Source organism: Rhinopithecus bieti, unplaced genomic scaffold (genome assembly GCF_001698545.2).
Source record: "Rhinopithecus bieti isolate Rb0 unplaced genomic scaffold, ASM169854v2 scaffold_51827, whole genome shotgun sequence".
Lineage (NCBI taxonomy): Eukaryota > Metazoa > Chordata > Mammalia > Primates > Cercopithecidae > Rhinopithecus > Rhinopithecus bieti.
Genome location: NW_016820189.1, coordinates 325,347 through 345,952, shown reverse-complemented (window position 1 = coordinate 345,952; position 20,606 = coordinate 325,347). Strand labels below are relative to the sequence as shown.

At 40.5% G+C, this 20,606-nt stretch overlaps 1 protein-coding gene across 1 annotated transcript in view; it reads right to left on the bottom strand.

The window, feature by feature from the left end:
• LOC108520315 (myosin-2-like) overlaps positions 1 to 20,606 on the bottom strand; it is a 32,696-nt gene that overhangs the window by 7,603 nt on the left and 4,487 nt on the right. Inside the window, 31 exon segments of the mRNA XM_017859642.1 lie at positions 283 to 591; positions 750 to 874; positions 977 to 1,142; positions 1,219 to 1,402; positions 2,139 to 2,335; positions 2,477 to 2,595; positions 3,283 to 3,409; positions 4,525 to 4,914; positions 4,997 to 5,087; positions 5,171 to 5,316; positions 5,399 to 5,575; positions 5,668 to 5,874; positions 5,876 to 5,935; positions 7,523 to 7,778; positions 9,215 to 9,351; positions 9,439 to 9,562; positions 11,011 to 11,128; positions 11,216 to 11,303; positions 12,470 to 12,540; positions 13,167 to 13,476; positions 13,599 to 13,769; positions 15,183 to 15,332; positions 15,422 to 15,540; positions 15,903 to 16,041; positions 16,570 to 16,673; positions 17,759 to 17,857; positions 17,984 to 18,047; positions 18,583 to 18,675; positions 18,774 to 18,888; positions 18,972 to 18,999; positions 20,203 to 20,359. Coding sequence (XP_017715131.1) covers positions 283 to 591; positions 750 to 874; positions 977 to 1,142; positions 1,219 to 1,402; positions 2,139 to 2,335; positions 2,477 to 2,595; positions 3,283 to 3,409; positions 4,525 to 4,914; positions 4,997 to 5,087; positions 5,171 to 5,316; positions 5,399 to 5,575; positions 5,668 to 5,874; positions 5,876 to 5,935; positions 7,523 to 7,778; positions 9,215 to 9,351; positions 9,439 to 9,562; positions 11,011 to 11,128; positions 11,216 to 11,303; positions 12,470 to 12,540; positions 13,167 to 13,476; positions 13,599 to 13,769; positions 15,183 to 15,332; positions 15,422 to 15,540; positions 15,903 to 16,041; positions 16,570 to 16,673; positions 17,759 to 17,857; positions 17,984 to 18,047; positions 18,583 to 18,675; positions 18,774 to 18,888; positions 18,972 to 18,999; positions 20,203 to 20,359 — 4,641 coding nt within the window.

Here is a 20,606-nt window from a genome sequence, read left to right as displayed (position 1 = left end):
AGGAGCTGAACACGCTCACTGGCATCCAGGAGCTCCTGTTCTGCGATTTTCCTGCTCCTCTCTGTCTGCTCCAGAGTGGCCCGCAGCTCCTCGATCTCAGCCTGCAGCAGGTTGGCTCTGCGCTCCACCATGGCCAGCTGCTCCTTCAGGTCCTCCTGGCTCCGGAGAGCATCATCCAGGTGGAGCTGGGTATCCTGTGAAACAAACCGTCATTGAGACACCATGTTCTCAGGGTTGCAGGCACCCCAGTTGTCCTGGGACCATCTCTTGGGACCCATTTACCTTGAGGATGCCTTGGGTGTTCCTGTAGTTCCTCAGGGCCTCGGCAGCCATGCGGTTGGCATGGTTCAGCTGGATTTCCATTTCATTGAGGTCTCCCTCCATCTTCTTCTTGAGCCTGATGGCATCATTCCTGCTTCTGATCTCAGCATCCAGCGTGCTCTGCATGGACTCCACGATTCTAACGTGGTTTCTCTTCAGCTGGTCAATTTCCTCATCTTTTTCAGCAATTTTCCTATCGACCTCAGACTTGACTTGGTTCAACTCAAGCTGGATGCGCAGGATCTTTCCCTCTTCGTGTTCAAGAGATGCCTTAATGACAGCAAGAGGTGACATTAGCAAGGAACCAAAAGCTTTATGAGTTTTTTCTGGACACCAATAATTTTGTGCTATGTGTCTTTTTATTCACTCTTTGCAGATGTACCTAATTTTTTTCCAAATTTTTTTATAATGCACAATTTTACATATACCTCTGCTTCTTCTAAAGCAGCCTGAAGTTCACATTTTTCTTGTTCCACTTGTTTCTTTATTTTCTCCAGTTCATGGATACGTTTCCCTCCTTCTGCAATCTGCTCCGTGAGGTCAGAAATCTCCTCTGTTGTTTGAGTAAAAGACAGGTAGGTATTTGGTTAAACAGGTGACGTAAGGGAAAGATTCTTCCAAGTTATGAATATTATTGAATGTGATAGGGACTCACGCTGTAAGTTTTTGTTCTCTCGCTTCAGGGTTTCTAGCTGATCCAAAGATTCCTCATAGGCATTCTTCATCTTGAACAGCTCAGTGCCAAGGGAACGGGCCTCCTTCTGGGAGGCCTCAAGCTCGGCATGCGTTTCCTCATATTTCTGTTTCCATTCTGCCAGGATCTGAAAAACCAAGACCTGTTACCTGCTGTAAAGACAAAAGAGTAGAGTACAGAGCAGAGGATGCTGGAGGAATTACCTTATCAAAGTTCCTTTGCTTTTTGTCAAGGGCGGCACAGGCGGCATTTGTCCTCTCCACGTCAAGCATGAGGTCCTCGACCTCATTCTGCAGCCGCTGCTTCGTCTTTTCAAGGGAAGCACATTTGGCGTTCACAGCTTCTACATGTTCCTCAGCAGCCTGTAGCCGTTGGGCCAGCTTCTTCCTTGAAGATTATACATGTTTTCAGAGAGAAGCGAACCATAATATGAATTATGAGCTATTACCACACACACTGAAGAGTATTAGAAACTTCACAATAATGCCACCCAGCCACCTTTCATTCTTTCAACATATATCGATGGGCCTCTTTTATGAACCAGACACTGGCTACACAGCAGTGACCAAGACAAAAAAGGTCTCTGCCTCATGAAGATCAAAAACAAGTAAGAGAGGTAAACAATAAGCAAATCAGAACATCGTAATAATACCTTACAGATATAAGTGCAGTGAAGCAAACTAAAATAGAGTAAATGGCGGGCAACTACTCTAGATATTCAGTGAAGGCCTCCATGAAGAGATAATATTTGAGTCAAGAGCTAAAAGAAGTCAGAGAGTGAACCACAGGGAAGTCTGTGGAGAGAGTATTTCAGACAGAGGGAACAGCAGGTACAAGCCCCTGATGCAGCAATGAACTCATTGTGCCTGACAAACAGCAGTGAAGCCCCTAATTATCAGTGTAATTATTTGCTTTTCTTTGTATTCTTAACTAGATTTTAGGATCTTAAGGCAGGGACCATATTTGACTTATTCATATCTTATTCTCAGGGCCTGATTGTGACTGGCACATAGAAGCCAATTAACGAGCATTTGTGGACTAATTCACTGAATCTTCAAAGGTCATGTCTTTCTGATTCAATATGCAAAGTTTTCTGCTCATTCTCTGCTATCTGTGCACATACTTGGCCTCCTCCAGCTCCTCTGTGCGCTGGATGGCGTCCGTCTCGTATTTGGTCCTCCACTGGGCAACTTCGGTGTTGGCCTTGGACAGCGCCCTCTGCAGCTCAGCCTTGGATTCCTGCTCCTCCTCATACTGTTCCCGCAGCAGGTCACAGTCATGGCGGGAAGACTGCAGGGCATGTGCCAGGGCGTTCTTGGCCTATGGAGACAGTTACACCTTCGTTTTACTGGATATTTAAATATTTAACTCTTAACTTTCAAAACCTTTTGAAAGCTGGTATAACAGGCTCCATGTAGAATCAGCTCATATGGGAAAAGTCTGTCTTAGAGTCATAATTACTTTTATCTCCTCTTCAAGTTGCCTCTTTAATTCTTCAATCTGTTGAGTAAAAGCTTGTTTGCCCCTTGATAACTGAGACACCAGAGCATCCTTTTCATCAAGCTGGCGTGAAAATTCACCTGATAGACAAAAGAAATGGCACCATTTTTTAAGTGAAAAACAAGATTCTGCAAGCCCATGTTAGAAAGAAATTTTGACTCTTATTTTCCCAAATTGAGTGCTCAGATGGTTGAATTCTATGCTGACATCTTCATGCTCAGTGCCAAGTTTTCAGTTTTTATGGTGAAACTTTCAGATCCATCAGGATGAATAAATACAGCTTAAATTCTTTTTGTCCTTTTCATAACTGATTCTTTCAGGATTCTACAATATCGTACGAAACCTCGTGATGACTGTCAACAAGTAAGCTAAAATGTCTAATTCTACATAGTCCCCATTCCATAAGACTTTTGAGAGACTGGGCTATTCGTCGCCCCATTCTGGAAGTTAGTTGACCCACATAAACTAAAGAGAAACTTGGCCTGAAAGAGAAGCCCTGGACTCATGCTGGAGTAACCCCTAATCCCAACGTCCTCACAATGAGCAAACACTCAAGGCCATTCTGGAACAGAGCTTGATCCTGTTCAATTGAAACCTGTATCTCCAGCATTGTCCCAAGATGACGTTGCACACAGGTCAGGTGTCTGAGTCGTTTGGTGAATCAGACATGTTCTCAGCTGCTATTATTAGGCTCCCAAGTCACCAAATCAGTTGTTCTTAATCGCAACCTCTCCACCCTGAAGCTGCACAGAAGAGGGGAGAGTTACCAGATTCAGTCTGCAGGCGCCCCCTTTGCGCAGTCAGGTCATTGATCAGCCGCTGCTGCTCCTCTTCCTTTGATTTCAGTTCACTCACTTGATCCTCTAGAGTCCGGCACATTTTCTCTAGGTTTCCCTATGGAAGAAAAAGTAAAAGAAGAAAACAGAGACCTTTTAAACAAATAATAATCACCTTTGCAGTTGCTATACCTTCTCCCCAAAATAAAAAATACAAATTTATCTTAATATAGAAAATAAACCACATTGTCTTGTATGTAATGTAATGCATAAAAGTTTTTCTTTTTTTCTTTTTTTTTCTTTTTTTGAGACGGAGTCTCGTCTTGTCACCCGGGCTGGAGTGCAATGGCGTGATCTCGGCTCACTCACCGCAACCTCTGCCTCCTGGGTTCAAGCAATTCTCCTGCCTCAGCCTCCCGAGTAGCTGGGATTACAGGCGTACGCCTCCACGCCCAGCTAATTTTTGTATTTTTAGTAGAGGCGGAGTTTCACCATGTTGGCCAGGCTGGTCTCAAACTCCCGACCTCGTGATCCACTCGCCTCAGCCTCCCAAAGTGCTGGGATTACAGGCGTGAGCCACCGTGCCCGGCCCTTCTTTTTTTTTTTGAGACAGAGTCTTGCTCTGTCCCCAGGCTGGAGTGCAGTGGTGCGATCTTGACTCACTGCAAGCTCCGCCTCCCGGGTTCAAGCAATTCTCCTGCCTCAGCCTCCTGAATAGCTGGGGCTACAGGCGCGTGCCACCATGTCTGGCTAATTTTTCTTATATTTTATGAAAGCTAATCATGAAGCTCTGTTCAATATTAATATGAAAATGTTAAGGTTATGTTCTAATTTTAAGATTTTGTTAAAATTGTATGGTATACATTTTCTAAAAGCATGTTCCAAAATACTTCATTGCTTTTATGTATGATGAAACTTTCCTCACTTCAATTGCCTTGAAATTATTGGAGACCTTTGTTCTCTAACTGGAGACTTGGAGAACACAGATGGCTTATGTTCAAAAACTGGTGTTTTCGTTTATTAATGGTGTGATGGGTCAAAGTGCCTGGCCTCTTTGAATTTCGGATCCTTTATTTGTTAAATGGAAATAGTAAAAATACTGATTTTTTTGTGCTTACTTCCCTGAATTACTGCAATTAACAAATGACTTTATGTGTAAAAAGTGCCCTGTATAAACTATGATGTGTCCGTAAGGCATTATTTTCAATAACAATTTCCCAGAACTTGTAGTACCTTGGCTTTGGAGACCGTTTCTACATTACTAGCAAGGTCATCAATCTCCATCTTCATCTCACTCTTCTCCTTCTCCAGCTTCTGCTTCACTCGCTGCAGGTTGTCAAGCTGCTCCCCAAGCTCGGCCACGCTGTCTGCGTGCTTCTTCCTCAGGGTGGCTGCCGTGGCTTCATGCTGTAGGGTGGCCTCCTCCAGGTCCCTGCGCATTTTCTGGAACTCAGCCTCCCGCTTCTTGTTCATCTCAATCTGGGCTGAGGTGGCCCCACCGGCTTCTTCCAGCCTCTCGCTGATCTCCTCCAGTTCCCGGGAGAGGTCAGAGCGCTGCTTCTCTGCTTTGGCCCGGGAAGCCCTCTCTGCCTCGATTTCTTCCTCCAGCTCCTCAATGCGGGCCTGGAAATGGTGCAAAATACAAACTCAGCTTCTTTGTATCATAACTGCCTCCGAGCCAGACTGATGAAAATCATGCACTTACTTGCAATTCCTTAATTTTCTTCTGCAATTGAATACCAAGTGCCTGTTCATCTTCAATCTTGCTTTGCAGATTGCTGATTTCAAACTCTTTCCTTTTAGAAAAGTAGCAAAGGACAACAATTTAGTCCGTATCCAATGTTGGAAGCAAATCCATAAGCAATTCTTTCTTTCTTACTTTTTGAGCTTTTCATCAAGTTGCTGTTTCTCATTTTCAATGTCCATTATGGACTCTTGGGCCAACTTCAAGTCACCCTCAAGTTTCCTCTTAGCCCTTTCTAGGTCCATGCGAAGTTTCTTTTCTTGCTCCAAGGACCCTTCAAGCTAAATATAAATAATGTTGAATCAGAAGGAATGCTTATCTTCCTTTAGAAGAAAATAACGTCCTTGATGATACTAGACTTACATCATCCACTTGTTGTTCAAGTTTGATTTTAGCTTTGGTCAGAGTGTTGACTTTGTCCTCCTCTGCCTGCAGGTCATCCAGGGTCTGCTGGTGGGCCTCCTGGAGAGCCTTCTTCTCCTTGGTCAGCTTAGCGATGGTTTCGTCGAGACCTGCCATCTCTTCTGTGAGGTTTTTCACCTACAAAGGTGAAGAAAGCAGCTTAGTTGTTCTAAAGCAGCTTAGTTGGGTGGCAGAACCCCTATATAGTATTTTCAGAATATGACTGATACCTTGTTTTCTGTTGCATGTTTTCTCCTTCTCAACCTTTGGCCAGTGTCAGCTCAAGGGTCATCAATGTCTTTCTTGAGTTCTGAAACATTCATTCCTCCAGTTTTCCTCTTCTTGGCTGTCAGCTCAGCATTGATCTTCTTCATCATCCTCAGGCTCTCTCTGGCACCCTCTTTGATTTGGGCTCTAGCTGGGATTTTGGTTTTGATTCAGCTGGTCACACCTTTTCCTCTGCATCAGCCCAAGGCCTTCAGCTTCCCTTTCAGCTTCCTTAAGTTGAAAACAAGATCAAAATTGGGAAGAAAGAATGAAATACTTTACAATGATAAGAGTGTATGTTTCTGCATTTGATCTTTTGACTTTCCTATATTCATTCATTTATTTACGCCTTCACAAATTTTTGTTTCATGAACCACCCTACTGTGTACATTTTCTACATGTGGGTAAGCCAAAATGTACCAGTTGTTATTCTGTTCCCCTAAAAGAATGTATTCTACAGTAGATTAGAAAACCTATTTCCCAAAAGCTACCATTAATGTAGAAAGTAATTGGTGACATAACAGATCAGAGAATTTGGATCAGAGATGGTTTCATGAAAGAACCGCTATTTGATTTGGGCCTTGAGAGAGGGTCAGGATTTGCTTTTGCAGAAATCAACTTATTGTGGAGAGGAGCAGGAGGGGTGTGGGGAAGCATTCTAGCAGGACAAATTCAAGATACAGCTGCTACTGATTTTTTTTTTTTTTTTTTTTTTTTTTTTTGTAGTACTGGAGGATGCTCCTGATTATGATGTACTAAATTCAAGTTGAAACAAAGTAATCAAGAAATTCCTGGCAACCTGCAGTTTCCAATTAAGGGGGTCAGGGCAGGCAGGAAATGAAGGAGACACTAGAGTATATACTCATCAGTAATCTTCCATATCAGCCTTTGAATACATTAAGGAATGCAGGGTGCTGTGTATAACCATGTCATGAATACAGTGGTTTAGTACGGATTCCGCATAAATCTCTGGGGGCAACAGAAGAGAATACAGGATAGATTGGGAGGGGTCTCTTTCCTTCTGTAATCTAGAAGGAGTTATTACACTGCTCGGCGTTATTACACTGCTCAACGTTGACAGAGAGACCAATCTTAACAGAAAAAAATATGACTTTGTGATAAGTAGACCAATTCAATTCACTCCAAATAAAACATAGTCTTATAAATTATAGTCTCAAGTTGATGGAAGCAGTTCTCAAATGATTAGTTCAGGAGAGGGCAGTGAGCAGGCTGAATGGAAGAAGAGAGAATTGGGAAGTAGGTTGAGCAACTTTGGTGCTGATACAACAATGTGGGTGTGACATGATGGGACACTGACTGTGGAGACAGATTAGAAAGGGAGTCTGAGTTTTTGAGATCAATATCACATGATAATTCAGTAAAATTTGATGTAGAGTGCTGTCAGCTGTTCCTATTCTAATTTAAGACCTGTGGACATCTAGAAGTTCAAGGAAGTTTCAGAAAAATATTACTCTCTCCATGCTATCCTCCCCTTCATATTTTATTTGGGACTGTGTTATATTGAAATCATTTTTAAGGACTGCATTTAAAGGGAAAATAAGTCAAAAATCTTGTGGTTTGATGAAATTGTGTACAGTGGAAAATGAGGGACTTTTCTACCTACTGCCCTGGTACTGGTTTGTTGGGGGTTATTGGGCAATGGAGGAACGTTTGGACCTTTTCGTACCATTGGAGTGTTTTAACCTTTTCCTTCCAATGAGTGTCTCCCATGCAATTACCAAACTCATGGCCCACAGTGGCCAAAGTCCTAGCACTTGCATCCTGGTTAGTGATACCAAGGGTGATATTCCAACTCACAGCCTGAACTTGGAGCTGCAAGTCATTTTTTTCTTTCAACAGCGTCACCATCTTTTCTTCCAGTTCCTTCCTTTTTGCCTCTGACTTGGCAAGTTCATCTTTAATTTTCTGAAATTCTTCCTTCATGGTGGCCATCTCCTTCTCAGTTTCTGCACTCTTCAGCAGAGGCTTGATCTTGAAGAAGAGTTTCATCCAGGGCCAGTGCTTGACATTCATGAAGGCTCTGATATTGTACTGGATACAGAAGATGGCCTCCCTGAAATTTAATTGATGCAAATTAGTATTGTGTGGCTGATGAAATGAGATGAAACCTTGGCAGTGAGAGTTGGAGATTTGGCTCCACCTTGTTCCTACTCTGCTTTCAAACATGCAGATGAAAGAAATTCTATTTTGGGATGATGGTCAAGGTCTTGCTAAGGTCACTCATTTCTCTACATCACTGCTTCTCAAACTTTGGCATGCATAAGAATCACCTGAAGGGCTCGTGAAAATACTGACTCCTGACCCTCACCTCCACAGATTCAGATTCAGAAGATCTAGGATGGGGCCTGAAAATTGGCACTTTTAACAAGTTTGCAAGGAACGCTGATGTTGCAAGTCCAAGGAGCACCCTTTGAGGAGCCTTGCTGTACATCAGTGCTTCTCAAACATTGCTACTAAAACACCACTAAGGGCAGTGAAGGGGGAACACAGCTCTTTAGGGATATGTGGGGCCTGAGATTTTAAAAACTCAGAATTTCTTCAAAATCTCTGGCATTATATATTGATGTTGTGTGAATGTTGCATTCTACTCTCTAATACCACTTTTGTTTTCATCTAAATGATTTTTACAACTAATTACCACATATATAGACAATTACCCAAATATATATATATATCATGGATCATGACCAAAATTTATTATTTTTAATGAAATGGAATATAGTTGAAAACATCAGCATAATTACAAGTGGTAAAAATAAAATTTGCTTCATGTAAATTATTTATATATCTACATACACATATGTATATATGTAGATGTATAGGTGGCAATGTAAAATGCCTTTCTCAACATGGAGTAATGGTCCTTGTTACATACGTCCTGTACTTTGAGACACCTGGCTCTACAGTCTTAGAATTCTGTCCTTGCATCAGATTAGATGACCGAAAAGCTACATTCCCTGATGACATTTTGTTAACTTACTGCAAAAAGTCTTTCACAGATAAATGGCCCCTAATATTTTAAATCATGATAGTTTGATAACATAAATGATCGGAGGGAAAAAGTTGTCTCTGCATCCTGTGTTAAAACCACTCTTGACTATACTGTCTGTAATGCAGGTCAATGTCCAGCTGCTACCCAGTCCTTCCCCACCTCTGCCTTTTCTTTGATTCTTATCTAATGCTCTGCCCAATAAATTCATATTAGAAACAAGTGCTAGGGCAAAAGTTTGCTTCTGCTTACTCACTGGTGTGTTTTATCTTGTTGGATAAGAAAGTACACACACTTTATGCTTCTCAAGTTTTTACCCATACAATCAGAAGGTGATGGTTACTTTCTTAAGTTTTCTGGTACACGTATATTCCCACTTCATTATAGGACTCTTATTCATTTCTTCTTTAGTGTCCTTATCATAAGCTGAGTCTTAATTGTAAGCCATTTCAAATATGTTTTTGAAGATGGACTATGTGAATAAACATAATGTTTTATACCTTCTCTCCACCATCCTCTGGTACTCCACTCTTGCCAAGAACCCTCTGCACCTGGCCTGGGTTCGGGTAATCAGCTGGGCCAGCTTGTCATCTCGCATCTCCTCTAGGAGCCCCAGAAGACCAGCTTTGAAAAAGACCTATGTGTGGTAAGAGTTGCAGATCAGAAGCTTTAATGAAGTTCAAAAGGACAGGAATAGCATCAGGTAGGATTTACAGAGTATTACCTTGGTGTGTCCAAATTTATACTGGGTGTGGTCAATGTCGATGGATGCAAGGAGCTTCTCAGAGGCCTTCTTGCTATCAATGAATTGTCCTTCAGGGATTGCACTTGCGTTTAATACCTTGTATCTGTTAAAGTATATATAACTTTTAAAAACTAGTTTACTGATGACACAAATAGTAGCTAAACATTAAATGATTCACGTTTTAAAGCAGAGGTTTTAAAAAAATATTATTCTTTGTTCACAGGGAGAACATTGTTTATATGAATGGTCATCCCTTTGGCAACCAATTTTTACTCCATTGCGTTTCCCTCACAGTTGCAACTTTCCTTTCTGTCTCATCAGACCCTGTTCTTAGGAAAGGGTTCTGCCTTAGGAAAGGCACACATTATGGTGTGTCTAACCAATAAAATGCAATGTGTTATCTTTACTAGGTGCATTTGCTTTTTAAGGCCCTGAATCCAAGAGAGCTACTTTTCATTGCAGAATTTGGTAGAGAGTACACTTTAGGTGTTTGGATCTATCCTAATCACCTAAAATCAAACTTAGACATGCTTTGGATCTTGAGCCCTGGAATTCTCTGTCAGTGCCACCTGACCTAAACCTAGGAGAGATCAGCTCCTAGCAGCTGCTACCCAGTCCTTCCCCACCTCTGCCTTTTCTTTGATTCTCAAGATGGGCTTATCTAGAAAGGAGAAAAAGGACCTGAGGAACAGTCATTGTGACATGTTCCTTCTGTGTCTGGGAAACACTGGGAATCTAATATGTGAGAAAAAAAGACGAACATAGATGATACCAAAGGAAATGACAGAAAATGAATAGTTATGTTTGTATGGAAGAGTTTCTAGCTCAACCACTTATTAACTGTTACTTTGGGCAAGTACCTTAATCTCCCTGAGCCTCAGTTTATTCATCTATAAAATGAAGTCTTAATAGTACCTACCTCTGCTGTGTTTTTGTGAGGATTAAACAAGATAATCTAAACATATTAAGCACTCAAAAAGGTCGTTCTTATCATTATTAGAGGTAACGTGTACATCTATGAGCTAAGCCAAGAGCCTGGCGAATCCAATTAAAATTCCACAAGGTGCTTAAAAGTTGCATATTTACATTTTAAAAGTGTTTGAAGCTGAGCATGGTGGCTCAGGCTGTAATCCCAAAATTTTTGGAGGCCAAGGCCAAGGCCGAGGCCGGTGGATGACTTGAGGTCAGGAGTTCAAGACTAGCCTGGTCAACATGGTGAAACTCCATTTCTACTAAAAATGCAAAAATTAGCTGGGCGTGGTGGTGCATGCCTGTAGTCCCAGCTACTTGGGAGGCTGAGGCAGGAGAATCGCTTGAACCCAGGAGACAGAGGTTGCAGTGAGCTGAGATCACGCCACTGCACTTCAGCCTGGGCGACAGAGCAAGACTTTGTCTCAAAAAAAAGTGTTTGAGACTTGAGGCTTGTAATTTTTTGACTTGTTTTTGTGACAAAACTAACAAGTAGAGGCAGGTGTTTCACTAAATTGTTTTGCTTGCATTAAATTTGTTCATATTAAACTTCAGAATACACCATAATCAGGAGAAACTGACCTCTGTTTGAAGTCTGCATAAAGGATTCTGCTTGGAAATCCTTTCCTACAGATGCGGATGCCTTCCAGCACACCGTTACACCTCAGCTGGTGCAGGACAAGTTCATGCTCCATGGCACCTAAAAATGCATATTTATTTCACTGCAGAGCTGTTAAAAAGGAGGTGTGGCAGTCACCCTTTGCCCTTTCATTATAGAACTTCTTACCAGGAGTTTTAGTCTCATTGGGGATGATGCACCTCACAAAGTGAGGATGGGTACTCCTGAGGTTGGTCATCAGCTTGTTCAAATTCTCCTGTAAAATCAGGAGAAATCCTGTCATCTTAGACTCTAGACATAGATATGAGCAGTCATTGATGTCTATAAAATCAATATCTATAGCTGAGTTGAATGACCAGTATGGACTGCGTTCATATAAGACAACACTTTGAATGCTTCTTCTGAGATGCACTTTCCTCCTCAATAGATCTTTCTGCACTTGAGTTTCCAGGAGTTACACACAGAAAGCATCCTGGCATGTGCTTCTTTTCAGTTTATACCAACACCATCCTTCTTCCTACCCTGGTCCCTGGCCATACACATACATTTACAAGGCCATTGCCTTCCCATGCAAGATGATCGCTCTTTCTTATACTCAATTCCATAGTTCTCCAATAAGGAAATGGAAGCCTGCACCACATCTGGACTTTTTCCTTATAATACAGCTCCTCTTTTCCAGCTCTATCAAGTTTTAGGGGATAAAGATTATCTACAGGGGAGCAATCCTACCAATTGTAATTGAAAATTGACTCGATGAAGAGCAAGGATACTATATTAGTTGCACTACAGATTTGCTGCTAGAATTCATGAGTTCATTAGCCATACTGATGTCTTTTGGTCTCGCTGAGTTCATGTCATTGCTCTTTTTCATGGCTCAGCTAGATTGTGAATGGCAGAGTATTATGGTCTATAAAATTTTCTATAAAATATTTCTCATTATTTGACTTAGCATGAAAAGTGAACTAATAATTTCTGAGTAATTTAAATCCCTTCTTTCCAAAGTTAGATCAACAGAGTCACTAGTTACTATCAGTCCTTTTCTAAACTACTCATGGAATGATCTTGTACTTTTCAAAGCAAATTTTAACACGTTGGGTACAGTGTACACTGCTCTGGTGATGGGTGCACCAAAAGCACAGAAATCACCACTGAAGAACTTATGCATGTAACCAAACACCACCGGTTCCCCCAAAACCTATTGAAATAAAAAATAAATTTTAAAAAAGAAAAGACGAGGGGAATTTTGCCCAGCAAGATGTCAAAGCATATTATAAAGTAATTTTAATAAATGTAATGTGATATTAGTACATGAATAGATAAATATATCCTTAGAACAAAAATAGAAATTCAGAAAACAGACCCATGTAAAAAAAAAAAAATCCCAAAGTAACTGGAGAATGTCAAAAACAATTTCTTCCTTACTCTGAAAAGCGCAGACACTGTCTGGAAAGAAGAGCCCTTCTTCTTACCGCCTTTCTTGGGCCCTCCACCTTCTGAAGAAAAAGGAAGAAAATAATTACAGTTTTGAATTGGCAGGGCTACTTCTTGGCTATTTGCTGATTTCCGTGTTCATCGAGTGGAGCCTTTTTTCTACCCAGCTGGCCTCTCTGATAGAGCCTGAATGAATCTTATTTTTCAACTAAGTTTCAGCCACTTATCTGTGATTCTTTCTCCAGTGGGAAATGAGGCCAGGGATATTCACCTGACCGTATAGAGAGGGATTCCCTAATATTAGTTCACGTGGGGAGCACTAACTTCAAAAATCATCAATAAAAGCTAGTACTGAGAGGCAGAAGTTTGTCACTCTGTTGCCTAAGATTTATACCCTCAGATACTCTATATCCTGCAGATGTGGAGGAAGAAGTAGGAGAGAATCGTAGAAGCTGAGGCTTTTCATTGGTTGACAGTCTGATAATTCCTCTCTGACTCTGCAATAGAGCTCCTGTCAGTAGTGGAGTGAGCCACAAATATGTGATTACAAGGCTGCCTATCTATTCAATACCTGGAGGAACCAGGGGCTTGGTCTGCAACCCTTCTGCAGGCCTAAGAGATCACTAGCTTCAAATTTAACATCACGTTTTGTAATACCTAGAGAGTATTATTAACATTTGAGCATTACCTGCTTCAGCAGTTTGAGTCCCAGAGAAGAGATGAGCTAGAGTCTTCATTGCAGACTTCTGGTACAGCCCCACCACGGTCTCATTCAGGGGGTCCTTGTTCTTCTCCAGCCAGCCAGTGATGTTGTAGTCCACAACACCAGCATAGTGAATCAGAGAGAAGTGGGCCTCGGCCTTGCCTTTGACCACCTTGGGCTTCTGGAAGTTGGCAGACTTGCCCAGGTGCTGGTCATACAGCTTGTTCTTGAAGGAGGTGTCTGTTGCCTTGGGGAACATGCACTCCTCTTCCAGGATGGAGAAGATGCCCATAGGCTAAAAAGCAGACCACAACACAATACCACACTTCTATTTTTCTTTCTGTCTGTAGAATTAAAATAAAAAGCAGCGAATAATATAGTTGCCACAAAATATGGTTTCGGAAATGCAAAACTAACCTTCTCGATAAGCTCAATGCAGGCAGCCAGGTCCATCCCGAAGTCAATGAACGTCCACTCGATGCCTTCCTTCTTGTACTCCTCCTGCTCCAGCACGAACATGTGGTGGTTGAAAAACTGTTGCAATTTCTCATTGGTGAAGTTGATGCACAGCTGCTCCAGGCTGTTGAACTAAATAAATAGATATGTTTACTTCTCTCTTAAGCAAATTGAGCATCTTTTAAAATACAGAATTTTCCATTTTAAAATGTGTGTCCAAGAGCCTTCATATTATAGATGTTAAAATCACTGGATTAAAGAGACTTTGAAATGAAAGGTGAAAAGTATGGAAGATTTGAGGGCGTATGGAAGCTACTATTTTTCTGCTGTCATTTTGTAGAAAATCCTACCATTATGATATTCTTTTCCTGTGTTTGCTTAAATTTATTCAGGTATTTTCCTGAGTACCTACTTAATCATTCTGTGTTTATTCCCATTGTCTTCTACATTTTCCAGAAGGTTTACAGTTTTCTGTTGAATCATTTAGAAGCCAACTTGCAACCCCTGAGAAGCTGGCTGGGAGGAGTCTATCTTGCATGGCAATCACATGGTCAGCATGGCAAGTGAGCAATAATTGCCACCCGGGTTGTTATTTAATGTGAAATGAATAAAAAAAGATCAAGATACCAAGTATTATATAAAGTATGACAATACACATTTATATTTTGAAAATACACCAAAATACACCATTTTGGTATTCACCAAAATGTTAATATTACATATAAATAGTAGAATTATGTGAAATCTTTTTCCTTGGGACCTTCTATGTCCTCTGCAATGCCCTAAGTTTTGCTTGTATAATTAGAAAAAAAAAGTAAACTTCTTAAAACTATAATCAAGAAAAATATATTTCATAATCAAATATGAATTTTTATTTCATGATATCATACTAATCAGTCTTAAAAGCTAATTGCATTTGTTAATGCTGACTCTAAATTATTACTGTTTCTCAGCTCTTTTTTTTTTGAGACGGAGTCTTGCTCTGTCACCCAGGCTGGAGTAGTGCTGTGGCCGGATCTCAGCTCACTGCAAGCTCCGCCTCCCAGGTTCACACCATTCTCCTGCCTCAGCCTCCCGGGTAGCTGGGACTACAGGCGCCGCCACGTCACCCGGCTAGTTTTTTGTAGTTTTAATAGAGACGGGGTTTCACCGTGTTAGCCAGGATGGTCTCGATCTCCTGACCTCGTGATCTGCCCGTCTCGGCCTCCCAAAGTGCTGGGATTACAGGCTTGAGCCACCGCGCCCGGCCTGTTTCTCAGCTCTTATTGTCTCTGAGTATTTCTTAGACCTTCAATCCCACTGCACTAAGCTAATTCAGAACTCCCTTTGGATCATATAGCAAGTTGGGGAGTCCTTATTAAGTGCATTGTTGTTTTTTTATAGAAGTGGAATTGCTATTACAGTAACTGCCCAGAGAGTACTCTTTTAAGGCTTAAAATAATTTCAGCGGTGGTAAGAAAAGGTCATAGTCTTCACTAATTCCTTCATATAGATATTTCCATTGCCTTACTATAAAATCCTGTCACCAACCAGCTACCAACTCACATCAAAAATCTCAAAACCAGCAATGTCCAAGACCCCGATGAAGTACTGCCTGGGCTGCTTGGTGTCCAGCTGCTGGTTGATGCGGGCGACCATCCACAGGAACATCTTCTCGTAGACGGCTTTGGCCAGAGCACCCACTGCATTGGTCACCTTAAAAGACAAAGTTATAACTCTCGAAGTTATTAGAGGCCTGTGAAAATGCTTTCATCCTTGGCAGTTAATTTGAATTATGCACCTACCTGTTCTACAGTCTGGCCTTTGGTAACAAACTCATTGCCGACTTTGACCCTAGGGTAGCAGAGAGCTTTGAGCAGATCTGCGGAGTTCAGACTCTGGAGATAGGCCGCCTTGTCAGCAACTAAAAAGAAGAAAGAGTAGAACAGTGTTATTGTGGCCCAAAGAAACCCACTTCCTTAAACATATTTTTTAAACTACAAGTATTTTGTGCAGTGTTTCACATACTTTCCGAGTATCCTTACTCATGTTTTCACTAAGTTCAAGTTTTTGATTATGGGGTAGTTTGTCCTAAAGAACTTCAATTATTATAAGAAACATCTACCTGGTGCTTATGTTTCCCATGGCATATTATTTAGGTATACAGATACTTTCAAACTTAATTCTTAAAAGTGAGTTTACCTTCCCTAGGAAGATTCATGAGTAACAAGTTAAGAATGTGATTTTCAAACAAATGCAAGATCGTGTGGGTGACTTAGTTGATACCTTCTGTGCCATCCGGCTCTGCTTGCTCCTCACGCTGCTTTTGCTTAAATTTCAGGTTCCCATAATGCATCACAGCCCCCGTGAGCTTGTAAATGGAGACCTTTTCTTCATTGGTAAAGCCCAAAATATCAATAGCACTCTGTCAATATAACCAATAGGATAGCTGTTAGGTTGTGATCCGCACGCTTACTATTAATAGTGCACGCTCCCGTTGCTGGCCTGAGGAAATTATCAGTACTAATGGGAGACAAGGAACCCCTTAGATTGGGTATATAGAGAGTTGGTCAACCAAAGGCCAGCACAGAGCATTAGAATTATAGGTGCACACCCTCTGAAGATTCAAAACGTGAACTTAGAACAGAGAATAAGGATAGTAACTCTAAGGAACTTGTTATTTTGAGAGATGGTAGGAATCCAATGCAAGTCAATTGCAAAAAAAAAAAAAAATTGTTTAGAAATTCAGAAATGACAGATCTTTAGAAGAATGTTAACGGGTAAGTAAAATGCTGTAGGGGCACATCGTACTCTTTTCATTTGACTCCAGGGGGCATGTCCATTTGCATCCTGGAATCTTCCTTTGCCATTTCTACTAGACACTGAATATTTATCTGGATCACCATTACTCTGACCGACCATAATAATTGCGACTTTCTTGTGTTCTACTTACATCTGTGGCCATCAATTCTTCCTGATCATCGATGCTGGCGACACTGATCTCCCCTTGACTGACAAATGGGTAGTCATATGGGTTCGTGGTAATCAGAAGCATTTCTAAGTACAGGAAACAGAGCAAAGATAAGCATAATTATCTTCTTCATTAAAACAAGAGATTTCTAGACAAATTGTGAGGCACTATATGGTGCTTGGTTGATGATTGATGGGCACTGAAGAGGCATTTAAAGGATATTAGGCACCATTGCAAACGCCTTGAAGTTGATGTCATGGTGCCCTTATAAATCCCTACTAAAAAAAAAAAAAATGGCTGGGCACAGTGGCTTATGCCTGTAATCCCATCACTTTGGGAAGCCAAGGCAGGTGGATCACCTGAGGTCAGGAGTTCAAGACCAGCCTGGACAACATGGTGAAACACTATCTCTACTGAAACATAAATATTAGCCGGGCGTGGTGGCGCATGCGTGTAATCCCAGCTACTTAGGAGGCTGGGGCAGGGAGAAACGCTTGAACCCAGGAGGTGGAGGTTGCTGTGAGCTGAGATTACGCCATTGCACTCCGGCCTGGGTGACAAAGCGAGACTCCGTCTCAACCATCAAACAAACAAACAAAATTATTGTAATCCAAAGAGGATAATCACATAGTGGGAAAAGTTGTATCACTATAGTGTTGATTATATACAATCCAGAATTGGAAATAATCTATCTGCAAAGAGGGTATGGTTGAGTAAATTGTGCTTATTTCTAGAATAAAACACTATGCAACCATTGGAAATAATGATGTGGAGCTGTATTTAGTGACATGGAAAAAGCTATGATATATAATTGCTCAGTAAAAAAATAGATTACAGGAGAGCATGTAACCACAATTTCAGTTATGAAAATTGTATGTATGTGTCTATATGTAGAGATATGTATATAGAAAATAACTAGAGTGATATTCATCCAAGTGTTCATGGTGGTTATTTCATAGTAGTAGGAATTAGAGATGTTATTTTTACTTTTCCTTTTACTTTCCTTTGAATTTTCTAATAAGCACATATAAATTTTACCAAACTCACAAAGCTATTTTAAAAGTAAAATGGCATATAAACTTGCCAAATTCAGTCACAGAATACTAGGTTGGACTATGCATTGATAGGTACTGATGCAGTCATTCTGGAAAAGAATTAGGACATTTCTTACCAATTAGTTCTGGTTTCTTATTCGATGTAATCTGATAAAAAATATGATAACTTCTCTCAGCCTTAAGCTGGAAAGTAACTCTAGACTTCTCTAGCAGATCTGGAAGGAAACAAATAACAAATAAGAAAAGTGTAAAAATTCATGTGACATGTGAATTTGATTTTTTGGTCAGTTTTTTTAGGTCATAAGAATCAGGAATGATTTTAAAGATATCTGAACACTTACATGTTTCAATATCAGCAGATGCCAGTTTTCCAGTAGTGCCAAAGTGGATTCTGATGAATTTACCCTTGAAATAAAAACTAATATTACTACCTTGTTTTTATATAATATTAAATCTTTGAGAAATTCAAAACATTTGATGCTAGTGCTTTAATATTAAATCAATTCAGAGAGTATCAGGTAGAAAAAGGTGTATCTCCCGTCTTATAAGTAGAAGAGTTTTATCTTTGATTTAAAAATCGTAAACATTTATTAAGTATGTGAAGTAATGGATATGTTAATTAGCATGTTAATCATTCCATAATGTACACATAACATATATCAAAACATCACATTGTATTTCATAAGTACAATTATTATTTGTAAATTAAAATTTTTAAATTGTGAATAATTGTAGATCACGACAGGTAAGAAAGAACTCAGGAAAAAGGTCATGTATCTTTCAAGATGGGGTTTGATCCATGTTATTACAGGCTCAGAGGAAAAGGAAAGAACAATGATGTAATACAATGGGAACGAACAAGATTCAGAGAATGTATTTACAAACATCTCATAAAGGTTCACCAGTGAGCAGTATCTGTTCGAGTGTCCAAGAGACTTACAAAGCGAGAGGAGTTGTCATTCCTCACGGTCTTGGCGTTGCCAAAGGCCTCCAGTAGGGGGTTGGCACTGATGATTTGATCTTCCAGAGTCCCCTGCAAAGGCAAGAGCAGTCCTTGCATCTGGGGCTTGGGAATTTCCTACCTGAGAGTCCCAACAGAGCCTGGATTGTGACTGTGACAATCAGACTCACCTGTATTTTGCCAGAAGTAACTTCTTCCTTCTTCTTCTCCCCAGTAACTGCAATTGTTGCAAAGTACTGGATGACACGCTTGGTGTTCACAGTCTTCCCTGCACCAGATTCTCCACTGTCAAATCAAAACTCAATCAGATATAGTCTCAAAGCTAGCAGCGATCACAGCCATGTAAAGAAAGCATAAAATGTACTTACGTGATCAGGATTGACTGATTCTCTCGGTCTACAAAAGAAATTATAGGCATTTAATACTGTTTTCTTACATATTTGCAAATGATAAGTCAAATGGAATGAACTTAGCATTATGCAGTCTGGGCTTTGCAACCTTTAGGGCTTGGCAGGCTCTAGACCTGCCACTTTCTCCTCCCCAACTTCAGCACCCATCTACCCATTTAAACAGAACACCACCACTTTTATCGGTTTTATGTTCAAATCTTCCAAGAAATATTTCATTTGAGGAAAAAAATTCTAAGATGAAGGAAAATGTTTGAAAGCCACTGTGTAAGTGATGACCACATGGCTGTGTATTCCTGAAGCACCAGACTTTTTCTTTTTAATACTCGATCACTAAATAAACAGTGAAAGTAGACTTGGCTCTTTGGTTAGGTTTAGATGACAATTTAAGTTAGGACTTATATATTGTGGGTCCAAGAAGTATTGAAGAATGAGCATCAGAGATATTTCTAGTGTGTGGGAAGGAGTAAGTACAGTGAAGGTGATAGCTGTAGAAATACAGCTTCGGTCATATTTTTAGGAAAAGGTAAAATTTTGTTTTGATGTTTTACTCTCTCTGAACAGGAATTCTCTAAGCCCCTTCTCAAGGTGCCACAAGTAGTTTAGATTGGTCTAGCCAAGACAATATTGTAGGAAGCAGATTCAACATCTAACTATCTTAATACCAAATACACCTTAAATCTCGAGCCTGTTCAGGTTGGTTCTGGGAAAAGGGCAATAGCATTGTGCCATCCTTCATATAGAGAGACTGTTTAATCTGTCACAATTTAGGATGTTGAGGTTAAAACTAGAGAGACAAGTTTTACTCTTCCGTTTTTTGGCTCATAGTAACAGAGACACAGTTTGTATGTGTGATTGTGTGTGCATGAGTGTACGAGTGTGTATACATACACAGAAATATTTGTATTTTTGCTCATATTTATTTGAGTTTCTGAGTCATTCAAAAGTATGCTAACTAACCATGGCCAGCCTCTGTTGATGTTTTCAAAGTTTAAGAGATCATTAGCAATTATGTGATATTAAGGATTACAAATCAGCCTTTCTCCCCTTCCTGGACCTTCTGCTTCATAAATACACCAGCCTCAACTAAAAGGGATGATCTCAAAGAATGTGTTGAGATTGCCTTGAGTCTCTTTCTCCTATGGTTCTGCTCTAAAAGTTTATGCACTCGCAAAGCATTCGGCTCACTCACCAGTCAGCATGAACTGATAGGCGTTGTCAGAGATGGAGAAGATGTGGGGCGGGGCCTCCTGGCGCTTTTTGCCTCGGTAGGCTGTCACCACCTCGGGGTTGTACACTGGCAGCCACTTGTAGGGGTTGACAGTGACACAAAAGAGACCTGAATAGGTCTGTGAGAAGGAAAAAGAAAGAATAAGTACTCATTGTGGTTTTGATTTGCATTTCTCTGATGGCGAGTGATGACGAGTTGATGGGTGCAGCACACCAGCATGGCATAAGTGTACATATGTAGCAAACCTGCACGTTGTGCACATGTACCCTAGAACTTAAAGTATAATAAAAAAATAAAAAATAAAAAAATAAAAAAATAAAAAATAAAAAATAAAAAAATAAAAAAAATAAAAAATAAAGAATAAG